This window comes from Capricornis sumatraensis, chromosome 15, assembly GCF_032405125.1.
Source record: "Capricornis sumatraensis isolate serow.1 chromosome 15, serow.2, whole genome shotgun sequence".
NCBI classification, from domain to species: Eukaryota; Metazoa; Chordata; class Mammalia; order Artiodactyla; family Bovidae; genus Capricornis; species Capricornis sumatraensis.
This window is the reverse complement of record NC_091083.1, coordinates 20,692,726-20,710,620: the sequence shown is the minus strand read 5'-3', so window position 1 is coordinate 20,710,620 and position 17,895 is coordinate 20,692,726. Positions and strand designations below refer to the sequence as shown.

Below are 17,895 nucleotides of genomic sequence, written 5' to 3'. Positions count from 1 at the left end.
TGCCTAAAATAATAACCAGCTGTAGAAGCACAGGCTTTTAATAACCATAAGATAAAACTTACAACTTCAGATATTTTTTGTATTGTAGTAAAAAAAAAAAAAAGGGCACTGAAAGTCCTTGTGTCATATTCTAAAATTTCAGATTTCAGACATTTTGGATTATTGTTATTTAAATATTCACCTTATAGCCCCTGTGTCAGTATAAACGAGTGGAGTTCAGGAAACAATTGTGCATCTCCTGGAGCATGTAACATACATCTCAAATGTAAGAACCATTTTAATAGTTTTTGAATGTGAATAAATGAAGAGACAAATGGAATCCTATGTAATATTACAGCTAATATACATAATATAGCAGTTAAATCTGTTTGAATTCTAAAAATATGACTTAAATTTAGATTCTCTTTTTAATATTTAGGGTGTAGAAGTTCAGTTATGTTGAGGAAGGAGGTCCTGCACAACAAGAAAATAAATAAGAAAAACGTGATAAAAATGTTATTGTATATTTTTCAGTGTTGTCCAACTGGGAGCTGAGAATTTTAGATTGCTATTTCTTGACCTTCTTTTTAGCTCCATCTTGTATTCCATTAATTTTTTCTTTTCAAACAGTATATTCTCCTTAGAATTCTGACTACCAGTCCTTGTTCCCAGTGAAATGTTAGGAATATTTCTTTATCAGTTCCTCTCTCTAGTAATACTTGACAGCATTCAGGTAGTGATAGATGATCATGTGCAGCTAATTGAATGACTTTTTTTATACTGGCAAAATTGGACTCTTTATTACAGTATTATTTATAAACAGTTTTAAAGTAATATAAATTACTATTATTAGAGGTACACAATGAACAAAAGCCTCTGTTTTAAATATATGTTTTATATACAATTTATGTTGATATTTTCATAAAACTTGAACATTGTAGATATATAATTTATGTATTAATAAAAATATATAAAGCACAGACTTTGTTCATAGTGTATCCTTAACAATACTGATATATTACTGATTTATTGTATATAAATTCTAAATATATATGTTTTTCCACATACCTCATTATATTTATGCTTTTCTTTTTTTTTTCCTTAAGTTTGTACTTCACTAGGCATGTTTCACTTTTTCCTTTCTTTTTCCTCCCCTACCTTTTGTCATTTTTAATATTTCCTGTTAACCTAATTTTTCCTTGCAGAATACATTTCTTCAGTGTCTGTTCTTTGACTCCATCTCTCTCTGCCTCTATTGTTAACATGTTTGCTTATGGCTTTCTGTTTAGAGTGTTTGTGGCTTTCATTCATGATCATTGCCCTACAGGTTTAATATTTTTTTCACTCTTTCTTAGAATGAACTGAATTTAAAAAAATCATGTGTCTTTAGCTCTTTGACAAACAGAATAGAAATAACTTTTCCTGTTTGCAGTTCTGACCCATCTAAATAAGGTTCTGCTAAAAACTAAACTTTTATATTTCCCTTCCCAAGCGATAATTCATGCATATAGAAATCATGCAAGTAAATTTCAAAATATAGCAACTAATGTAAATAGCTTAGTTTTTCAGACATAGTACTCTAAAGTATTGGGGATAAATTTTTATTCTAGAACATTTTGGTAGAGAAAGTAATCTAGTGGGTGTCACAGTATTTGTATAGCAGTATATTAGGGGTAAGGAGAGGAACATCTGGGGCTTCCTATGTCATCTGTCAAACTCCTTACCCCATGAGAAGGTTAGTCAGTGGCAGAACTGGGATTTGAATCCACATCTGAATGACTCCAGAGCCTGTGCTCTTTGTGTTAGATCATAGAGTAATGGGGGATGTTATAATTATTTTATTAAATTTGACTCTTATTATTCTTAAAGTTCTTATTTTCTTCTCCAGAATGTCCTGAAACCAAACTTAACAAAGCTAATGAGTGCTTCTCAGCAATCCAAAAGAAACAGTAAGTTATCTAAGACTGTCCTCCTGGTGACAGTTACTCACTGATTTGAAATTCAATTCAATTATTCACTGATTTGAAATTACAGATGTTCTCATGTACTCTCCCTTGTTTTCACTGTAGTAGAAGCAAAATGTGGCATTGTGAGAGCAGAGAGTACCACCTTGTCTGAGGACAATAATTCTGATGGTGAAATTGAAGATGTGGTTGAAACCATTCCCGAACCATCACCTGGAGTCCGGGTCTTCTCTCATCCCGCCTTCCCATCGCCTGAGCCTCTTCCACAACCTCTCAAGTCTTTCGCGGACCTTGATCTCACAAAGGCAAGTTGTTTTGTTTGTAACTGTTTTTTCCCTGTACTTTTTCACATGCCATTCGCATGTCATGTCCCCTTATATGACACAAGGGATCCTACCACAGAAATGGCAGCCTTGAAAGTCACGATACAAAATGGTGTGATAATAGGAGCAATATATGCGCATGATTCAGATTTTAAAATGCTGGCATACTAAGTATGCCCTTATGAAAGAAAAGCATTACCAAGCAATTAGGAAGAACAGCTAGATGTGTATGGATATGGGGAGGGGGATGAAGGGGAAGAATTCATTTAAGAAGGACAAGATGAATATGAAATGGAATGAGGGTCAGGATGAGACAGATTATTACACAAACACAACAGAAACAGTGGGGGTATGTCAGACGAGGAACTCTATGTTATAAATATGAGAAGAATTATTTCAAATTCAACTTAAGAGGAGACAGTAAGGTCATGAAAAAGCAATGCTCATACTCTTTTGAATGACATATAGCTGATTTTTATGAAGAACTGAAAGAAAATTTGTTCCTTACCTTTTTTGGTGGTTGTTTTTGAGGTTGGTAGTGGTTCTTGTTTTTTTTAATTGCAATATAATCAATTTACAATATTGTGTTAGTTTCAGGTGTACAGCAAAGTATCTTGGTTATACTTATATATGTACATATGGCTTCCCTGGTGGCTCAGTTGGTATAGAGTCTGCCTGCAGTGCGGGAGACCTGGGTTCAATCCCTGGGTCGGGAAGATCCCCTGGAGAAGGAAATGGCAACCCACTCCAGAATTCTTGCCTGCAGAATTCCATGGACAGAGGAGCCTGGTGGATTCCAGTCCACGGGGTCACAAAGAGTCGGACACAACTGAGGGACTAACACACACACATACGTATATGTCTATATTGAATATAGTTCCCTCTGGAAGTTCATTTCAATTGGAAGTGATTTGTCTTTTTAAACAAATTCTCACTTTCAAAGTAATGAAGTGATGTCTTCTATTTAATATAGCAAAACTTTAGTTCATAGACAATTCAAGGTGAGTTCTGTTTTAGGCCTTAGCAGATTTATTATGATTTAAGAATTTTTGGCCTTTCTCTTTCTTGTGGTTTCTAACTTACTGTTTGATAAATACTTAATGTACTTAACTAATTTATTGTACTGTTTGGTATAATCTTGGTGGGTGTTTTAGATCTTTTTGAAAATAAAGAGGAAATAAATAAGGATTTTATCTAGTCTTTTTACTAAAGTTATAATTTATAATTATATAAATGAGATTCTTACTGTCTTCATTAAATGAGAAAATTTTCAGCTGCAATAGTTTTAAAGAAAAAATGTAGAACCTTTTTTTGCTGAAGAGATTCTGATTTGTCTTTAATATCTACATGTAATGGCACTTACAGTAAATGAATGAAATCACAATTTATGATTTTTTTTTCTAATACAGACTACTTGTTATTATGAAGTCATAAGGAAAGAAAAATTACCAACAGAGTTTAAAAATTATCTCTGGAAGATAATTTTTTACTTTTTGAAATATCTCTAGCCATATGTATACTCCATGTTATTCTTAAGAAATTTTATATTAACTTCAGTATTTATAGCTATTAAACTAGCCTGTCAATTCTTTGTTATATATATGAAACTAACATATAAATTCTTTTGTATCCAAAACTCAGAAATTGTGGTTACTTGATTTTTTTGGTTTGTTTGTCCTTTCCTGATATGAAGTTTGAGTCCTGCTTGATAATCATAGATGTATTTGAAAAACCTTTATATCTCCAGCTTGAATAATCATAATTTTACTACTATTTTTAATATCTAGATCATTCCTTCAATCTTTACCTACTATTCCAGAAGGCACAGATAGGAAATTAGAGTTAGTGTGCTGTTTACAGGGAAATAAGAAGAAAACCTTGTGAATTTTCAAATAGGGTTTTGTATTTCTTTCTTACCTCATAGTAGTACTTTAAAATGACTCATAATTCCATACTCACATAAGCATTTCTCATCTACAATTTAAAACTTGTCTTTTAAGATCAGTTTTTAAAAGGAGTCTTCTTGTAGCATCTTGAATTGGTGTTTTACTGTTAAACCTTTTCATTACACTCAAAAATGCTTATTATTGTAATATCCCAGAAATGAATATTTGCACATATTTATAAAAGTATATTTTTATGTCCTTGAAACAGATGTTAAAATATATAACTGAAAATTTTAATGTCATAGTTTTCTTCCCCTGGTATTTTATTTTCAAAAGTTCAGAATTCTGCATAGGTTTGCATTAATTATACCAGGTTAGCATATTTTATAAATAGTTATCTTAACAGCAATGCTTTTCCTGAATAAGGCTATCTATTTCTAATCCAAAGGTATTTATCCAAATCCTTTCTTCTGAATCCCTTGCGTGCCTCAGATTAATTCATTACTCCCCAAACTGAAGGCCTTGTTCCTGACACTTCCCTCATCCCTGACTCTTTGTAAGCTACACTGTCATCTGTTTTCCCCATCCTAGTAGATAGCATCACTGAAATGCCACAGCAGGAAAGATCCCGGACTCCAAACTTCCTTGAAATTACTGCATCCAGTCACTCAGCAAGTTCAGTATTTTCTACCTGCTTATCATTTTTCATGCCTCATTATCATAATCTATTTCCTCACTTATAATCTTGAAATATTCTTTTCAAGTTTTGCTTCCTTGATGTTTATCTTTATGTTGCTGCCAGAGTAATCTTTCTAAAACATATTTGTCAATCTTTTCATTCCTCTTGGCTTTGCAGTTTGTTTTGGAATGATTTTTACTGTTTTTATTTGGCTTTTTTTAAAGCCAAATTCAACTTTTTAATTACAGTTTCATGGAAACTCTGGGTGATATGCAGTGTTTAGTTTGCTTCCTGTCCACTCTGGAGCATTGCTTGTAGTTTTTTTTTTTTTTTTACAATGCTGTCCTGTAAAATAATGTCATGTTTGCTACTCCCTGGTGCAGTGTAGTCTTTCCCCTTTCATTTGAGAAAAAGCATGGCACCAAATAAAATATATTTGTGATGATGTAACCCTTTACTTGTGTGGTAGATTCCTGTCACATGAAGAAAATAAATGACACTTGCTTTTTGCCATTTGAACCGGTCCTTCCATTTTGTCTCTCTGTAGGGTTCCCAGTAACTGTGCTCAATATTCCACATGACTTGTTCACACTGTTTCACACCTCGTCCTTTCCTTGGGCTGCCCTTCCCAGAATCCCCCTCACACCCTGGCTCTGTACTCTGTCTTCTGAGACACAGCCCTTTGTCACAGCATTCCTTGAGCTTCACGGGCTCACCTGCCTCCTCTCTCCTTTGTGCCCTTCCTGTGCTTGGTCCGCTTCAGTTGCAGAGCTGTTGAAGAACACATTTCTGCCCTCTTGTTTGTTTTCACGTGTCTCTGCCTTGCCTAGAACACAGAACAGAATCGCTCTTTTCTTTACATTTCTAACTTCTCCGAGAACAGTGTCTATGATTTCTTAGACAACAGTGAATGTCATCTTACTGATTGACTGAATGACCAAATCAATGAATATGTTTTCTGAAGTTGGGTTTTTGTTTTATTCTGTCTTGTTTTTATAGGAAGGAGCCACAAAGCCAGAGGTTGTAGACAAAGAAAGTGATACAGATATTATTGAAAGGGCTCCACAAGAGCAAATAAATCATGACCTTTTGAGTTCTGTTGATGGAACACACAAAAATAATAGAAGTGGTAAGTTAGTGAATGTGGATTTTTTTCTATGCTTAAAAGCTCAAATAAAAACCTTTAAAGTGCATAGATGCAAATATGGCATCCATTTCTTTTTAAGTGTGTTTCTTTTGCTCTCTTTCTTCAGAAGTGTCCCAAGTACTACCAACTTTTTCTTCTTGAAAATGCTTCAACCCTCTGAAATTCTTTTCCACTAGTTCATTTTATTGAACTATTTGTGGCTAGAGATAGACATATATGTATTAAAATTCATACTAGTAAATGTTCTCATTAATGTATCTGTGATTCCATTTTACAGATATGATGTCAGCCTTAGGTTTGGGAGAAGAGGAAGATATAGAATCACCTTGGGATTCTGAGGTACTGTCTTCTGTTATTATTTTGAAATATAAACAACCGAGTGATGTAAAAACATAAAAGCGGAAGATGCTGTGACTTTCTCACCTTTGCATTTGCCCATCACAATATTTTATTTTTAATTTGATTTTAATCTTTATTTTTAATTATTGATTTTAATCAATAAGATAATTCTGTGCTAAATACTACCACATAGTACACTTTAGCTAATTGTCAAGGTTTACCTAATGAAATCAGTGTAATACGGAAATCAAGGCTTAGAAGTCATAAGGAATCTGTTTGTGTTCTGAAGTTACATTTATCTAAAAACTGAAGCATTGTTACAGGTGAGTCTATGATCAGATGTTACTTTCTTTCTTTCTTTCTTTCTCTCTTCCTTCAATTTTTATTGGAGTATAGTTGATTTGCAATACTGTGTTAGGTTCAGGTGTGCAGCGAAGTGAATCAGTTATATATCTCTCTATATATATCAGCTCTGTTTTAGGTTCCTTTCCTGTGTGGGCCATTACAGAATATTGAGTGGAGTTCCCTGTGCTGTGCAGTAGGTCCTTAGTTATCTGTTTTATACACTATAGTGTGTAGTGTGTTTGTGTCATCCCCAACCTCCCAAGCAAATGTATGTTTCTTTGGCACAAGTGCATGTGTAAAACTGCACAGAGGGCCAGAGAGAAACGGGTTGAATTGTGGTTTTTTTTACCACGTCAACATCGAAAAGACAGTGCTTGAAACTTGAAGGTATTATTACGTTTGGATTGTCAAGTTAATCTGCAAGGAACATTTCAAGAGAAGCAGAAGCATAGGGAATAGTAAGAAATATGTGGTATAATAACAGCAGTTAGCTTTGCTTTGTGATGTTTTAGTTAAGTACAAACCATTTTGGATAGTTTAACTAGCACGCACAGAGAACCTTTATGGCAGCCGTACTTGAAGTAACATAAAGTAACAGTGCTCTGTTTGAAGGTGGCAGCTGTGGAAGGAGATAAGGAGGGCCTGATCTCTTAGATGCAGGTAGCCACTGCCTGTTGATACAGTGCCGTGTTTGAAGTCAGCATCCTGAAATCTGTCACTTAGCAGCTGTGGATCTTGGCAAACCTGTCTTAACTGGGTTAAATGTAGGCAGTTTTTAAAAGTAGGATATTTTCTTCAAAAGGAATTAGGAAATCTTCATGTAACTCAGTATTAATTTTAACAGAGTATCTCTGAGAGTCTTCCACGGAAGTATGTGGATCTTTTATCTGGAGCTGCTGGTCAAAGAGGAAAAAATACGTTAAATGGACAAGTTGAAGGTAAGAACTATATTTTGTAGAAAAGTCATTTGACAGAATGTTGATTTAAAATGGAAATGCTGATATATTCTAATAGGCAAAGAAAATCACCTGTCAGATGTCTAGTGAGATAAAAGATGAGAAAAGGAGGGAAATAGTGTATCTTATCAGGTGTCAGCCACAGATTAAATTGAGAATCCAGTTTAAGGAGCTAAATTATTTAGCTCCTGGACTTCCTTGGTGGTCCAGTGGTTAGGACTCTGCAGTTACGAGCCTCCAGTGCAGGGGGTGCTGGTTCGATCCCTACTCAGGGAACTAAGATTCCATTTGACACATGGGCAAAAAAAAAAAATTAATTCTGTTTCAAGATACTCTATGACCTAAGGAAGGTTGAGAAACAAGAGGAAAGAGGGAATGAAGGATTAGAGAGGCAGAGAGTATAGGGAGGAAATGAAGGAAAAGGAAGCACAGGTCTATGGGGAAGGTGGCAATAAGTAAGATAACGCTTTAGAAAATGGGAGAGTATTTGATATAGACAAAGCATTTGAAGTGAGCTTCCAGCACCAAAACGTGTCAGAGAAGAACAGCAAAGCTTTCCCCTCTTCCTGTCTTCCTCATTGTTAGGAAGGCATTCAGGATTGAGGTCCCTGGGCATGCAGAGTGGTGTGTCATCCTCTGTGGGGGAGCGTGGGCATAGGTGGTCAGCTGTAATGTGTGCAGATTGGTGTCATACGAAATGTTGCTGCTTTATAGGATGGTGTCACATAGGCCAACAAAAGAGAACTAGAAAGAAGGAGCAAGCAGGGGGGATGATAGGGAGATCAAGTAACCTACAGCTTGATAGAGAGTCCACTGGAAAGTTTCCAACTTGTAATGCAGTTTCACTTTGGGGGGAGTGTTAGAGTGAGGAAGTTGAGGCTAAGATTTCAGGAGAATAAATTAAGTTGAAGTAATGTAGAAGCAGACTCAGTATAGACCAGAGTGTCTCAGATTTTAGCTAGTAGCCTGGGGACCTTGTGTGAAGTGCACATACTGAGCAGGAAGTCTGAGAATCTGTATTTCTAACAAGCTCTCTGAGTAGCAAGGGTGTAGCCTTGGATTTAGAGAAATCTGGAAGTAGAGCTTTGGAGAGTGCAGGACATAACAGGATCAAGGAAAAGCATTATTTTGTTTCTCTTTCTAACCGTGTGTATAGCCAGAGGGAAGCAAAGAGTTGAAGTAGCAATTATAGGTGTAAGATACCATTGCTAAGCAAAGAGGGAAAAAGAAGTGGTGAGGATGGTCCATAGAGAGAATGTAAAGGGGGAAGAATTCCAGATTACCCTTTATAGAGGAAAGAATCTAATAAAAGGCCGGAGGGAAGAAAGTAAGGCCTTAGAGAGGTGAGTTTGGAGTTGAGGAAACTTGAAGGAAGTCCTTCTAGATGGCTTCAGTGTATTTGCAATGAGAAGAGATAAGATCACTGTTGCTCCAGAGAATACTGGAGGTGGGAGGGGGTGCTAGAAGTGGGGGAAACTCCAGCCACTCCAAATACCTATCAGGCCTCAAAGTTACGTGTTGTATCGGTATTTGTTATTCAAATTAGATTAATGTGAATATGGAGGCATTGGCTTTTTTTGAAAGTTGTTACACAGAAATCCTTTGAAGCAGTAGCATGGTGTACCAAACCAAACTAAGTTTTGAAACAAAACAGATTAATAGGGTTCATTCCCTAAATGCTAGAATTGTTAATTTTTTATAAGTACTACACTGATTTTGAAACATGCAAGATTTTAAATATCTAATAATGGTGTGACAGTTAAATTTATTATTTCCTTTTGATAATTGTGTTTCAATATTGAGAACTTATTATACATTATTTTCTAGATGTGTCTTATATACCTTCTTGCATGATTGGATCGAGAAACTTTAAGATGGCTAAACTAGAGGAGCCAAGACATGTAGGCATACCAGTAGCCCACATGGGTATGAAAAAAAGTGAATATTGTTATGAACTATTATTCTACAAGTGTGTATCCCAGCTAATCAGTTCATTACTCTTTCTCTGATGAGAAATGAAGTATGCATTCAGTTGAATTGTCATCCCAGCTGTGCACTTCTTAAATGACTGGACAGGTTGAAGAACATGATAAACACTTGTAGTATAACGGTATAAATGATATTGCTGTATTGCATTCAAGATAATGCTGTTGCATTTTACCATCTACTTTCACATTTATCTTCTTGGGGTCATGGTTTGCTCCTCTGATTAAGATCACTTTTCTCCTCATCAGTCAGCATGTTCACATTGGTCTGTGTGCACTTTAATATTTTATAAATTCATTGAAAATGTAATGTTACTTTTGAAATCTTAACTGCATGTTTTGTTAAACCTTTATTTCTATTTTTTCTTCACTATCTATAGTGGATTCATAGTCTGTCTTGCTGGTGTCCTAACATCCCCCTGAAAACAAGACACTAAAACCAAATGTATTCACTGCCAAGGCTGAGCACAAGGATTTCTGCTCAGTACTAACTCTGCATGAATGTAGAGCTGGCTTTCATATTTACATGTTATTAACTCTGTGTCCCTTTTGCCTTTTAGATTCTCCTGAGAAATATCCAAATGTGAAGGTAAAATCATTTATGTTTTTATCTTGAATTATGAACTGTGGATTGTATCAAATGTACATTATTTATTAATCAACTTGTTTCCAAACCCATTCAGCCCGCAGTCTTAGTGAAAGATTCTGTTCCTAGTAAAACAGTCGGAATGAAGGATTTGCAAACATCCAGTTCAGGTAAATTTTGCAATACACATGTAACTCTGAAAAGAGGGACACTGAAGTATTTGAAATGCTCAGTCTTCATACTGCTTTTTTTTGCAAATTTAATTGAAGCATTTGACATACATAAGGCAAATGTTGTTATTGGTATCCGTGTTTTGAAAAAAAAATATGTACGAGCATAAGAACAAGAAATTTTTAAAATGTAAACTTGAACTCAATATGTTTCTGTATGTTTCGATACCCTGAAGTTCTCAGTTTGGAATCCGTATACTTTTAGGGATTCTCAGAAATTAATTATTAGATCCTAAGATTTTTCCAGTGTCCAAAAATGCTTATTTGAGCTCTGACCTTTACCTAGAGTAAAGCTTCTCTTGCTAATATATCAGTTGTATTTCAGCTTATAATTATTTCATTTTAGTGTTGTTACACAGATGAATGTAGGCCAACCAGACGTTTTGTTTAGCAGATTTTGTGTGTGTGTTGTTTTTGTGGTATCTTTGATTCTTAGAAGTAGGGGAAGTACTCATACTTAACAGTGATTCTGAACGTTTTGGCTTTAGGATCCTTTTATACTTCTAAAAATTATTGAGAATGCCATGGAACTTTTGTTTAAGTAGGTTGTATTTATTGATGTTCACTGTATTGGAAAACAAAGCTGAAAAACTTAAAATACAAGAACACAGAATCATAATGGCTAATTCCACTTGTCATTAGAGTTATAATATCATGTATCGTGTCTCTGAAGAACTCCACTGTGCACTCGGAAGAGAGTGAGAATGGAGGTAACATTTAGTGTTGTTGTGAAAATAGTTCTGACCTCTTGGACCCCCTGACCCGATGGTCTCTGAACTTCACGGAGTTTCAGGGCACACTTGAGAACCACAGTTTTAAACTGTTGAAGTGGTTAGATGTGAAATGATAAAGGGGCCCTTGAGTTGAAACGGGGTTTAAAGTTTCACTTATGCATTTCTTGCTTGTTTCTTTGACTTCTCTTAAGAAAGTTAGACCTGACAGCTTTTTTTTTTTTGAAGCAAACATTTTTGTGTTGCATTCATTCTTGTCTCGTGGTGCTCTTTGTTCTTTGGATCCAGTGTGGTCCTCGACTTATCCTATTTTCACTTGGAAACAATTAGTCACACACAAGCCTGTCATTTCTTATATAAGTTTATGATGTTTATCCAAGGCTGAAAAAATGGGTTCTGAAGATATTGATACATTGAGAAAAGGCTGTCTCTTTGTAATTAAAGTAGTTGTAGTTGTTGTTGGTGATGTTCAGTTGCTAAATCGTGTCCTACTCTTTGTGACCCTATGGACTGTAGCACGCCAGGCCGCCCTGTCCCTCACCGTCTCCCCAAGTTTGCCTAGTGTTGTCCACTGAATCAGTGATGCTCTCCAACCATCTCACCCTCTGCTGTCCCCTTCTCCTCCCCTCAATCTTTTCCAGCATCAGGGTCTTTTCCAGTGAGTTGGCTCTTCACATCAGGTGGCTAAAGTATTGGAGCTTCAGTTTCAGCATCAGTCCTTCCAGTGTGTATTCAGGGTTCATTTCCCTTAGAATTGACTGGTTTGATCTCTTTGCTCTCCAGGGACTCTCAAGAGTCTTCTCTAGCACAACAATTTGAAAGCATCAGTTCTTTGGCACTCAGCCTTCTTTACTGTCCAACTCTCATATCCCTCTGTAACTATTGCAAAAACCATAGCTTTGACTGTACAGACCTTTGTTGGCAAAGTGGTGGCTTTGCTTTTTAATACATTGTCTTGGTTTGTACCATTAATTAAGGTAGTACCTTATTCAATAGAAGTGTTTTTAAAACACTTTAAAGTACCTATTCAATAGAAGTGTTTTTAAAACCATGGTCTCTAGAACACACAATATTGTCATGCATAATTAAATGTAAAATAAATGCCATAATTTTGTTAATAAAATATTTGTATGTTGAAGAAAAATAATTATTAATAAAGTTCTTATGGAATACAGAATATATAATAGAGATTGAGTGAATCAAAGTAAGTAATACTAGAAAATTAGCAAGTAGAAAAAAATGAGAACTAGTTACTGTCTCTTCATGAATGGCAGTGAAGTGTAAGATATAATAAGCTCTGAAGGACTAATGAGTGAGGGGAGAGGAGGACATGGAACTGATTCTCTGAAGAAAGACTTTGTACAAGTTAGTTAGAGTAGTATACTTACTGACATTCTAATAAATGGAAACTTTGTTTTCAGATTTTTCAGATTCCGATTCTCCTAGTTTGAGCCTCAACAATGAGACTTATCAAAGAGTGGGGCATTTAAAAGTTGATCAGTGTCCACTGGTGTCACAGTCAGTGACCAAAAATCAGTCAGCATCCACAGAATTTGGACAGATGACTGTAATAGATAAAAGATGACTATAGGAGCAGTGTTTCTGGTAGAGAATTACACGCTCCATGACCTGTGCCAGTCTCAGCTGCCAGAAACTAGAAAAAGCAAACAAGGTAATGCAGAAGCCCAGGGCACGCCGCTGTGGGCCACCTGGGCACGGCCTAACCGTTATTCTGACAGTTCCAAATTGGATTCTGTGGCAAAACCTACCTTGTGTTGACTCCTTTTATGCAGCCTACAGCCAAGCAATACCTCTTAGCAAGGTGTTTGCATTCTCCCTCTGACCAAAGTAATACAATAAATACAAAGAGAGTTAGGAGAAAGTAAGCTTGTTTAGCCTAGTATTTAGCATACACCTGAAAGTGGGTAGCAGGATTATATTTAGAATTCTGGGACTAGTTGGGAGACCTCAGTAGACATCTAGAGATTGCCTTCTCAAAATGTAACTTCATAGCAATATTGAAGGAGTGCTGTATCATTTAAAAGCAGTATATAGAAAGTCAATTCTGATTCTACTAGGATGCCCAGTCTATTGAGTAACCATGTCCAATATGTGTTGTCCATAAATACCAATTAATTTAGCACCTTTAATCAGTCATATGGTCAGAGCTATAGGAAGAAATCATATACTGTTTCCTTTTTTCACTCCTAGTTTTTTCTTTTCTATCCTCACCTGTAGGGTTAACTTTGCATTTACAAAAGATTCTCAGTTATTTCCTAGAATAGTGACTACAAGCTATAAACTCAAAGTGTTTTGTTTTTTTTAATCTGTAGAAGTGACTTGTTTGCGCTTGTTTGTCCATTAGCTTGGTATGTCCACGAAACGCAAATTCAGATAAAACCTATCCAGTCCCTTCAACAGAGAAAGATGTGAAATAGGAATACTATATGGGGAGGGAGGTGGGAGGGGGGTTCATGTTCGGGAACACATGTAAGAATTAAAGATTTTAAAATTAAAAAAATAATAAATAAAATAAAATTAAAAAATAAAAAAAAAAAAGAAAAGAAAAAAAATAAATAAATAGAAGCAACTTCAGACCATTCATGCAGATCGTTTCTCATCTTTGTTGATACCTTTTAGAAAGTAACCAGCAGAGTCTACTCCTTCAGGGTCCCCGGATTCGTACATTTATTCATTTCATAATGATTTATTCTATCCTGGACTCAGAAAATTTTATATCCTGAATATTTCTGGAAATGCTCCCCCAGTTCAGGCCTGCATCACCTTTGTTTTTTTCCATTAATAATGCCTTCAGATTCATCTCCCTCCATTTATTTGTATGCCCTTCAAATTCACTCCTCTTGTAGCATTTAGAGTCACCTCTCTCAAAAGCAGGTGTGACTGTGAACCACTCTTCAAATCACCTTAACGTCCAGGCATCATAAAGTGACACGTGAGGCTTTCATAATCTGATTTCTGCCTGACTCTTCATCTCCCGCCCTTTCTGTCGTTTGCTATGGAATTCTGAATTGCTGGTGATGCCCTGCTGACCTGTCTCTGTACTTTCTCAGATATTTACCCTGTTGTGTGTGTGCTTCTCTCCCCGTCTTGTTACAGCCTTGCATGCCTTCCCTCTCCTTCCCTTGGACTGTGTAAGTCTCTGCTCAGGCATTATCTCTAGAAAAGCATTCCCTGACATCTTTTATCTACATTTTTCTTTAAACTCCAGTGTCTAGTACAGAGCAGAAAGCTGATAAATAATTATTGAATAAATAATTGAATAAATTATTTATTGAAGTATTGAATAAATAAGGACTATTTATATGAAAGTGATTTTTAAGAGCTTGTCCTGTCAGTTTAGGAGCCAAGAAGATAGGCATGTGAAAAAATAATTTACAATTCAGGTGATGAAGATACACTAGAAAAATGTATAAAGTACTAAGGTAGCTACAAGGAAAGGGATACCTGTTTATCTGAAGAAAGATAGCTATAATCAAGGACAACTTCACAAAGCAGGTTGAGTCTTAAAAGATGAAAAGTTATTTGTCAGGAAGAGTACAGGGTAGCATTTCAGATTAAGGAATTGATAAAAGCATAAAAAGTAAGAGGAATTTTGTAAACCATGAGTAATGTTGCAGTTGAAGCTTGGCATGTTGTTAAAAAGGTACTGTTATGAAGTAGAGGAGAGAATGTATTGTGACTTTATATGTCTGTCCTGTATTTTGAAATTTTGTTTGGTTTCTGATTGTTTTGTTCATTGATGTTTGGATGATTTTGTGAATGAATCTTTGAGCTGTTTGTGTGCCTGTATCCTGGTGACATCTGGTATTTTCCAAATTGTTTGTTGAAATTTTAGATCATTGGAAGTATTTCTTAAAGAAGTAAATATTCAGCTGAAGATTAAGATTAATTTAAGATGTCATTGGATACAATGTTTTAAATCTATGTTTTAAATAAAGATTATGTCTTTTATCTAAATATTCTAAGTAATTTTAACTAACCATACAGATTTGTCAGCAGAGCTAGACTTAGAAATGACATCAGAGGAAGAAGAAGAAAAACCTGTTGGAGATGAAAATAACCATTCCCAGGTATGTAAAACTAAATTTAAATTTCTGATTTAATACTGTTTCCTATGCTTCAACAGCATAATGCAGTGTGTAACAAAGGTCATGACAAATGAAATTACCTTTCGAAATTAAATCAATAGATAATAATTTAATAGTTTTTATAGCACCTTAATTATAAAACTTCAAATATTGTTAGAATCTATTTATAGTTTGTTTTTGGAATTGAGGGAAAAAAATTTCCTGACTATTGTTTACTTCCATTTTTATAACTTCACTACATGATTATGAAGGTGACATCAAATACTGAATTATAAGAGTAAACAGTTAAAATTATGAACAATATGACAATGATGATCCCGGACCTAGATACATGTAGAGAGAAATCATTTCCAGTGGTTCAAGGTTTTCCATTGAAATTGCCAGTCAGTGATGCCAAGATGAAAGATTCATTCTGTCTGTGATCTTGGCATAATTGATTAGGAATGTACATTCAGGGAGAGAGTGGGGTCATAGAATCAACCCAGTTACCTATAAAGAGAATCGAAGCTTCCAGATTCAACCTTTCTTGTTAGGGCACAAATAATAACTTTCTAATTTATCTCATTTTGGGGTGATACATCAGTAAATATTACTAAAAATGCTTTATGCACTTTCATTGGTAGATACTAGAATATAATATAACTGAATGTAGGGGCTTCCTTGGTAGCTCAGCTGGTAAAGAATCCACCTGCAATGCAGGATACCCCAGTTCATTTCCTGGGTCAGGAAATTCCCCTGGAGAAGGGTTCAGCTACCCACTTCAGTATTTTTGGGCTTCCCTGGTGGCTCAGATGGTAAAGAATCCACCTGCAATGTGCGAGGCCTAGGTTTAATCCCTGGGTTGGGAAGATCCCCTGGAGGAGGGCGTGGCAACCTACTCCAGGATTCTTGCCTGGAGAATCCCCATGGACAGAGGAGCCTGGTGGGCTACAATCCTTAGGGATGGAAAGAATCAGACATGACTGAGCACACACATAAGTGAATATAACCAGGTAATACGTGTTGATGAATAACACTATCATAATATATAATTTGCATTAAAATTTAGGGATTTGTTCCTCTTTCTGATTGTTGTTAATTTGATTTTGGCTCCTAGTAATATACAGTTTGTCTGTTTTGCACGTATTAGTCCTTAAAAAAAAAGATCTTACAAATGTGCTATAGGGACTCCATATTTAAGATATAGTGAGGTGAAATATTTTTAAGTGAGGAAGCCTTTATAACATTAAAAATCATCTAATTAATTTTTGGTAGATTTAACATATATGAATTACTTAATTCAAACAGTGATAAAATTGGATTTGTGAGTTCATGTTTTTCCCCTATTTTAGGCTAAAGCAAGTTATTTTTCACTTCTTACTTGTGATCCAATGATTTGTGAGTAGCTAAGCATAGATTAAGAAGTTTAAGAATTAAATTTTAATAAATTTTAGATTTCCAACATGTTCACTTCAGGATATTTTTAATGACAAATACATGTACTCCCTTCCCTTTATGTATTTAATAACAAATTAATAACAATAACAATAAAATAAAAAATAGAATAAACAATACAAAACAAATTTTAAAAATAAAAAATTTAATAACAAATACATGTACTCCCTTCCCAATGCATGTATAAGGCTTCCCTTGTGGCTCAGCTGGTAAAGAATTTGCCTGCAATGCAGGAGACCTAGGCTCGATTCCTGGGTTGGGAAGATCCCCTAGAGAAAGAAAAGACTACCCACTCCAATATTCTGGCCTGGGGAACTCCACGGTCTGTATAGTCCATAGGGTTGCAAAGAGTCGGACACAGCTGAGTGGCTTTCACTTTCACTTTCACTTTCACTTGTATTCCCACATATTCTTTAATCATCACTTGAAGATATTTCTTTTGAGACAGACTTTTCCATTATGTTGTTTACTAAAATGTAGTACGTTTTGACACCTGTGATTTTGTTACATAGGTAATATAAACTTCTACCCCCCAAAAATTGTTTATCTCCAAAGGAGAAAACTGAGTTTTGAGATGCTGTGAGATTTTTCTTCCTTCCAGTAATAGATTTTTAAATTTCTTTGTTTGCTTGTTTTTCTCTTTTGTATAAGAGGTGCCTTGACTGAGTTTTAACAACAGACAAAAATCTGTAGATATTCTCCTTTAAAAGAAAAAGGAAATCAGCCCTATCCCCAGCTAAGGCATTAAATTACTTGGGCAAAGTCACGCTTTTAACTTATCTGCTGCTGCTACTGCTGCTAAGTCACTTCAGTCGTGTCTGACTCTGTGTGACCCCATAGACGGCAGCCCACCAGGCTCCCCCGTCCCTGGGATTCTCCAGGCAAGAACACTGGAGTGGGTTGCCATTTCCTTCTCCAATGCATGAAAGTGAAGGGTGAAAGTGAAGTCACTCAGTTGTATCCTACTCTTCGTGACCCCATGGACTGCAGCCTACCAGGCTCCTCCGTCCATGGGATTTTCCAGGCAAGAGTACTGGAGTGGGGTGCCATTGCCTTCTCCATTTAACTTATCTATTCATTTGGTAAATTCATTTGGTAATTTATCAGATTCAAGGTTACAGAATTTTATCATCTCTTTTGGTGCCATAAAATGCTAGGGAATGCCACTTTAGGGGCTTTGAAGAAATCATTTAGTTTATCTT

At 35.6% G+C, this 17,895-nt stretch overlaps 1 protein-coding gene across 2 annotated transcripts in view; it reads left to right on the top strand.

Annotated features, from left to right (window-relative positions):
- The window catches only part of LOC138091446 (ankyrin repeat domain-containing protein 26-like), a 71,123-nt gene that overhangs the window by 14,949 nt on the left and 38,279 nt on the right, over nucleotides 1–17,895 (top strand). For both annotated transcript variants that reach the window (XM_068987273.1, XM_068987272.1), the window contains exons 8-16: nucleotides 1,868–1,928; nucleotides 2,049–2,252; nucleotides 5,835–5,960; nucleotides 6,256–6,317; nucleotides 7,507–7,600; nucleotides 9,446–9,544; nucleotides 10,164–10,192; nucleotides 10,287–10,359; nucleotides 15,168–15,241. In XM_068987273.1, the coding sequence (XP_068843374.1) occupies nucleotides 1,868–1,928; nucleotides 2,049–2,252; nucleotides 5,835–5,960; nucleotides 6,256–6,317; nucleotides 7,507–7,600; nucleotides 9,446–9,544; nucleotides 10,164–10,192; nucleotides 10,287–10,359; nucleotides 15,168–15,241 (822 nt within the window). The remainder of the gene's footprint in view (nucleotides 1–1,867; nucleotides 1,929–2,048; nucleotides 2,253–5,834; nucleotides 5,961–6,255; nucleotides 6,318–7,506; nucleotides 7,601–9,445; nucleotides 9,545–10,163; nucleotides 10,193–10,286; nucleotides 10,360–15,167; nucleotides 15,242–17,895) is intronic.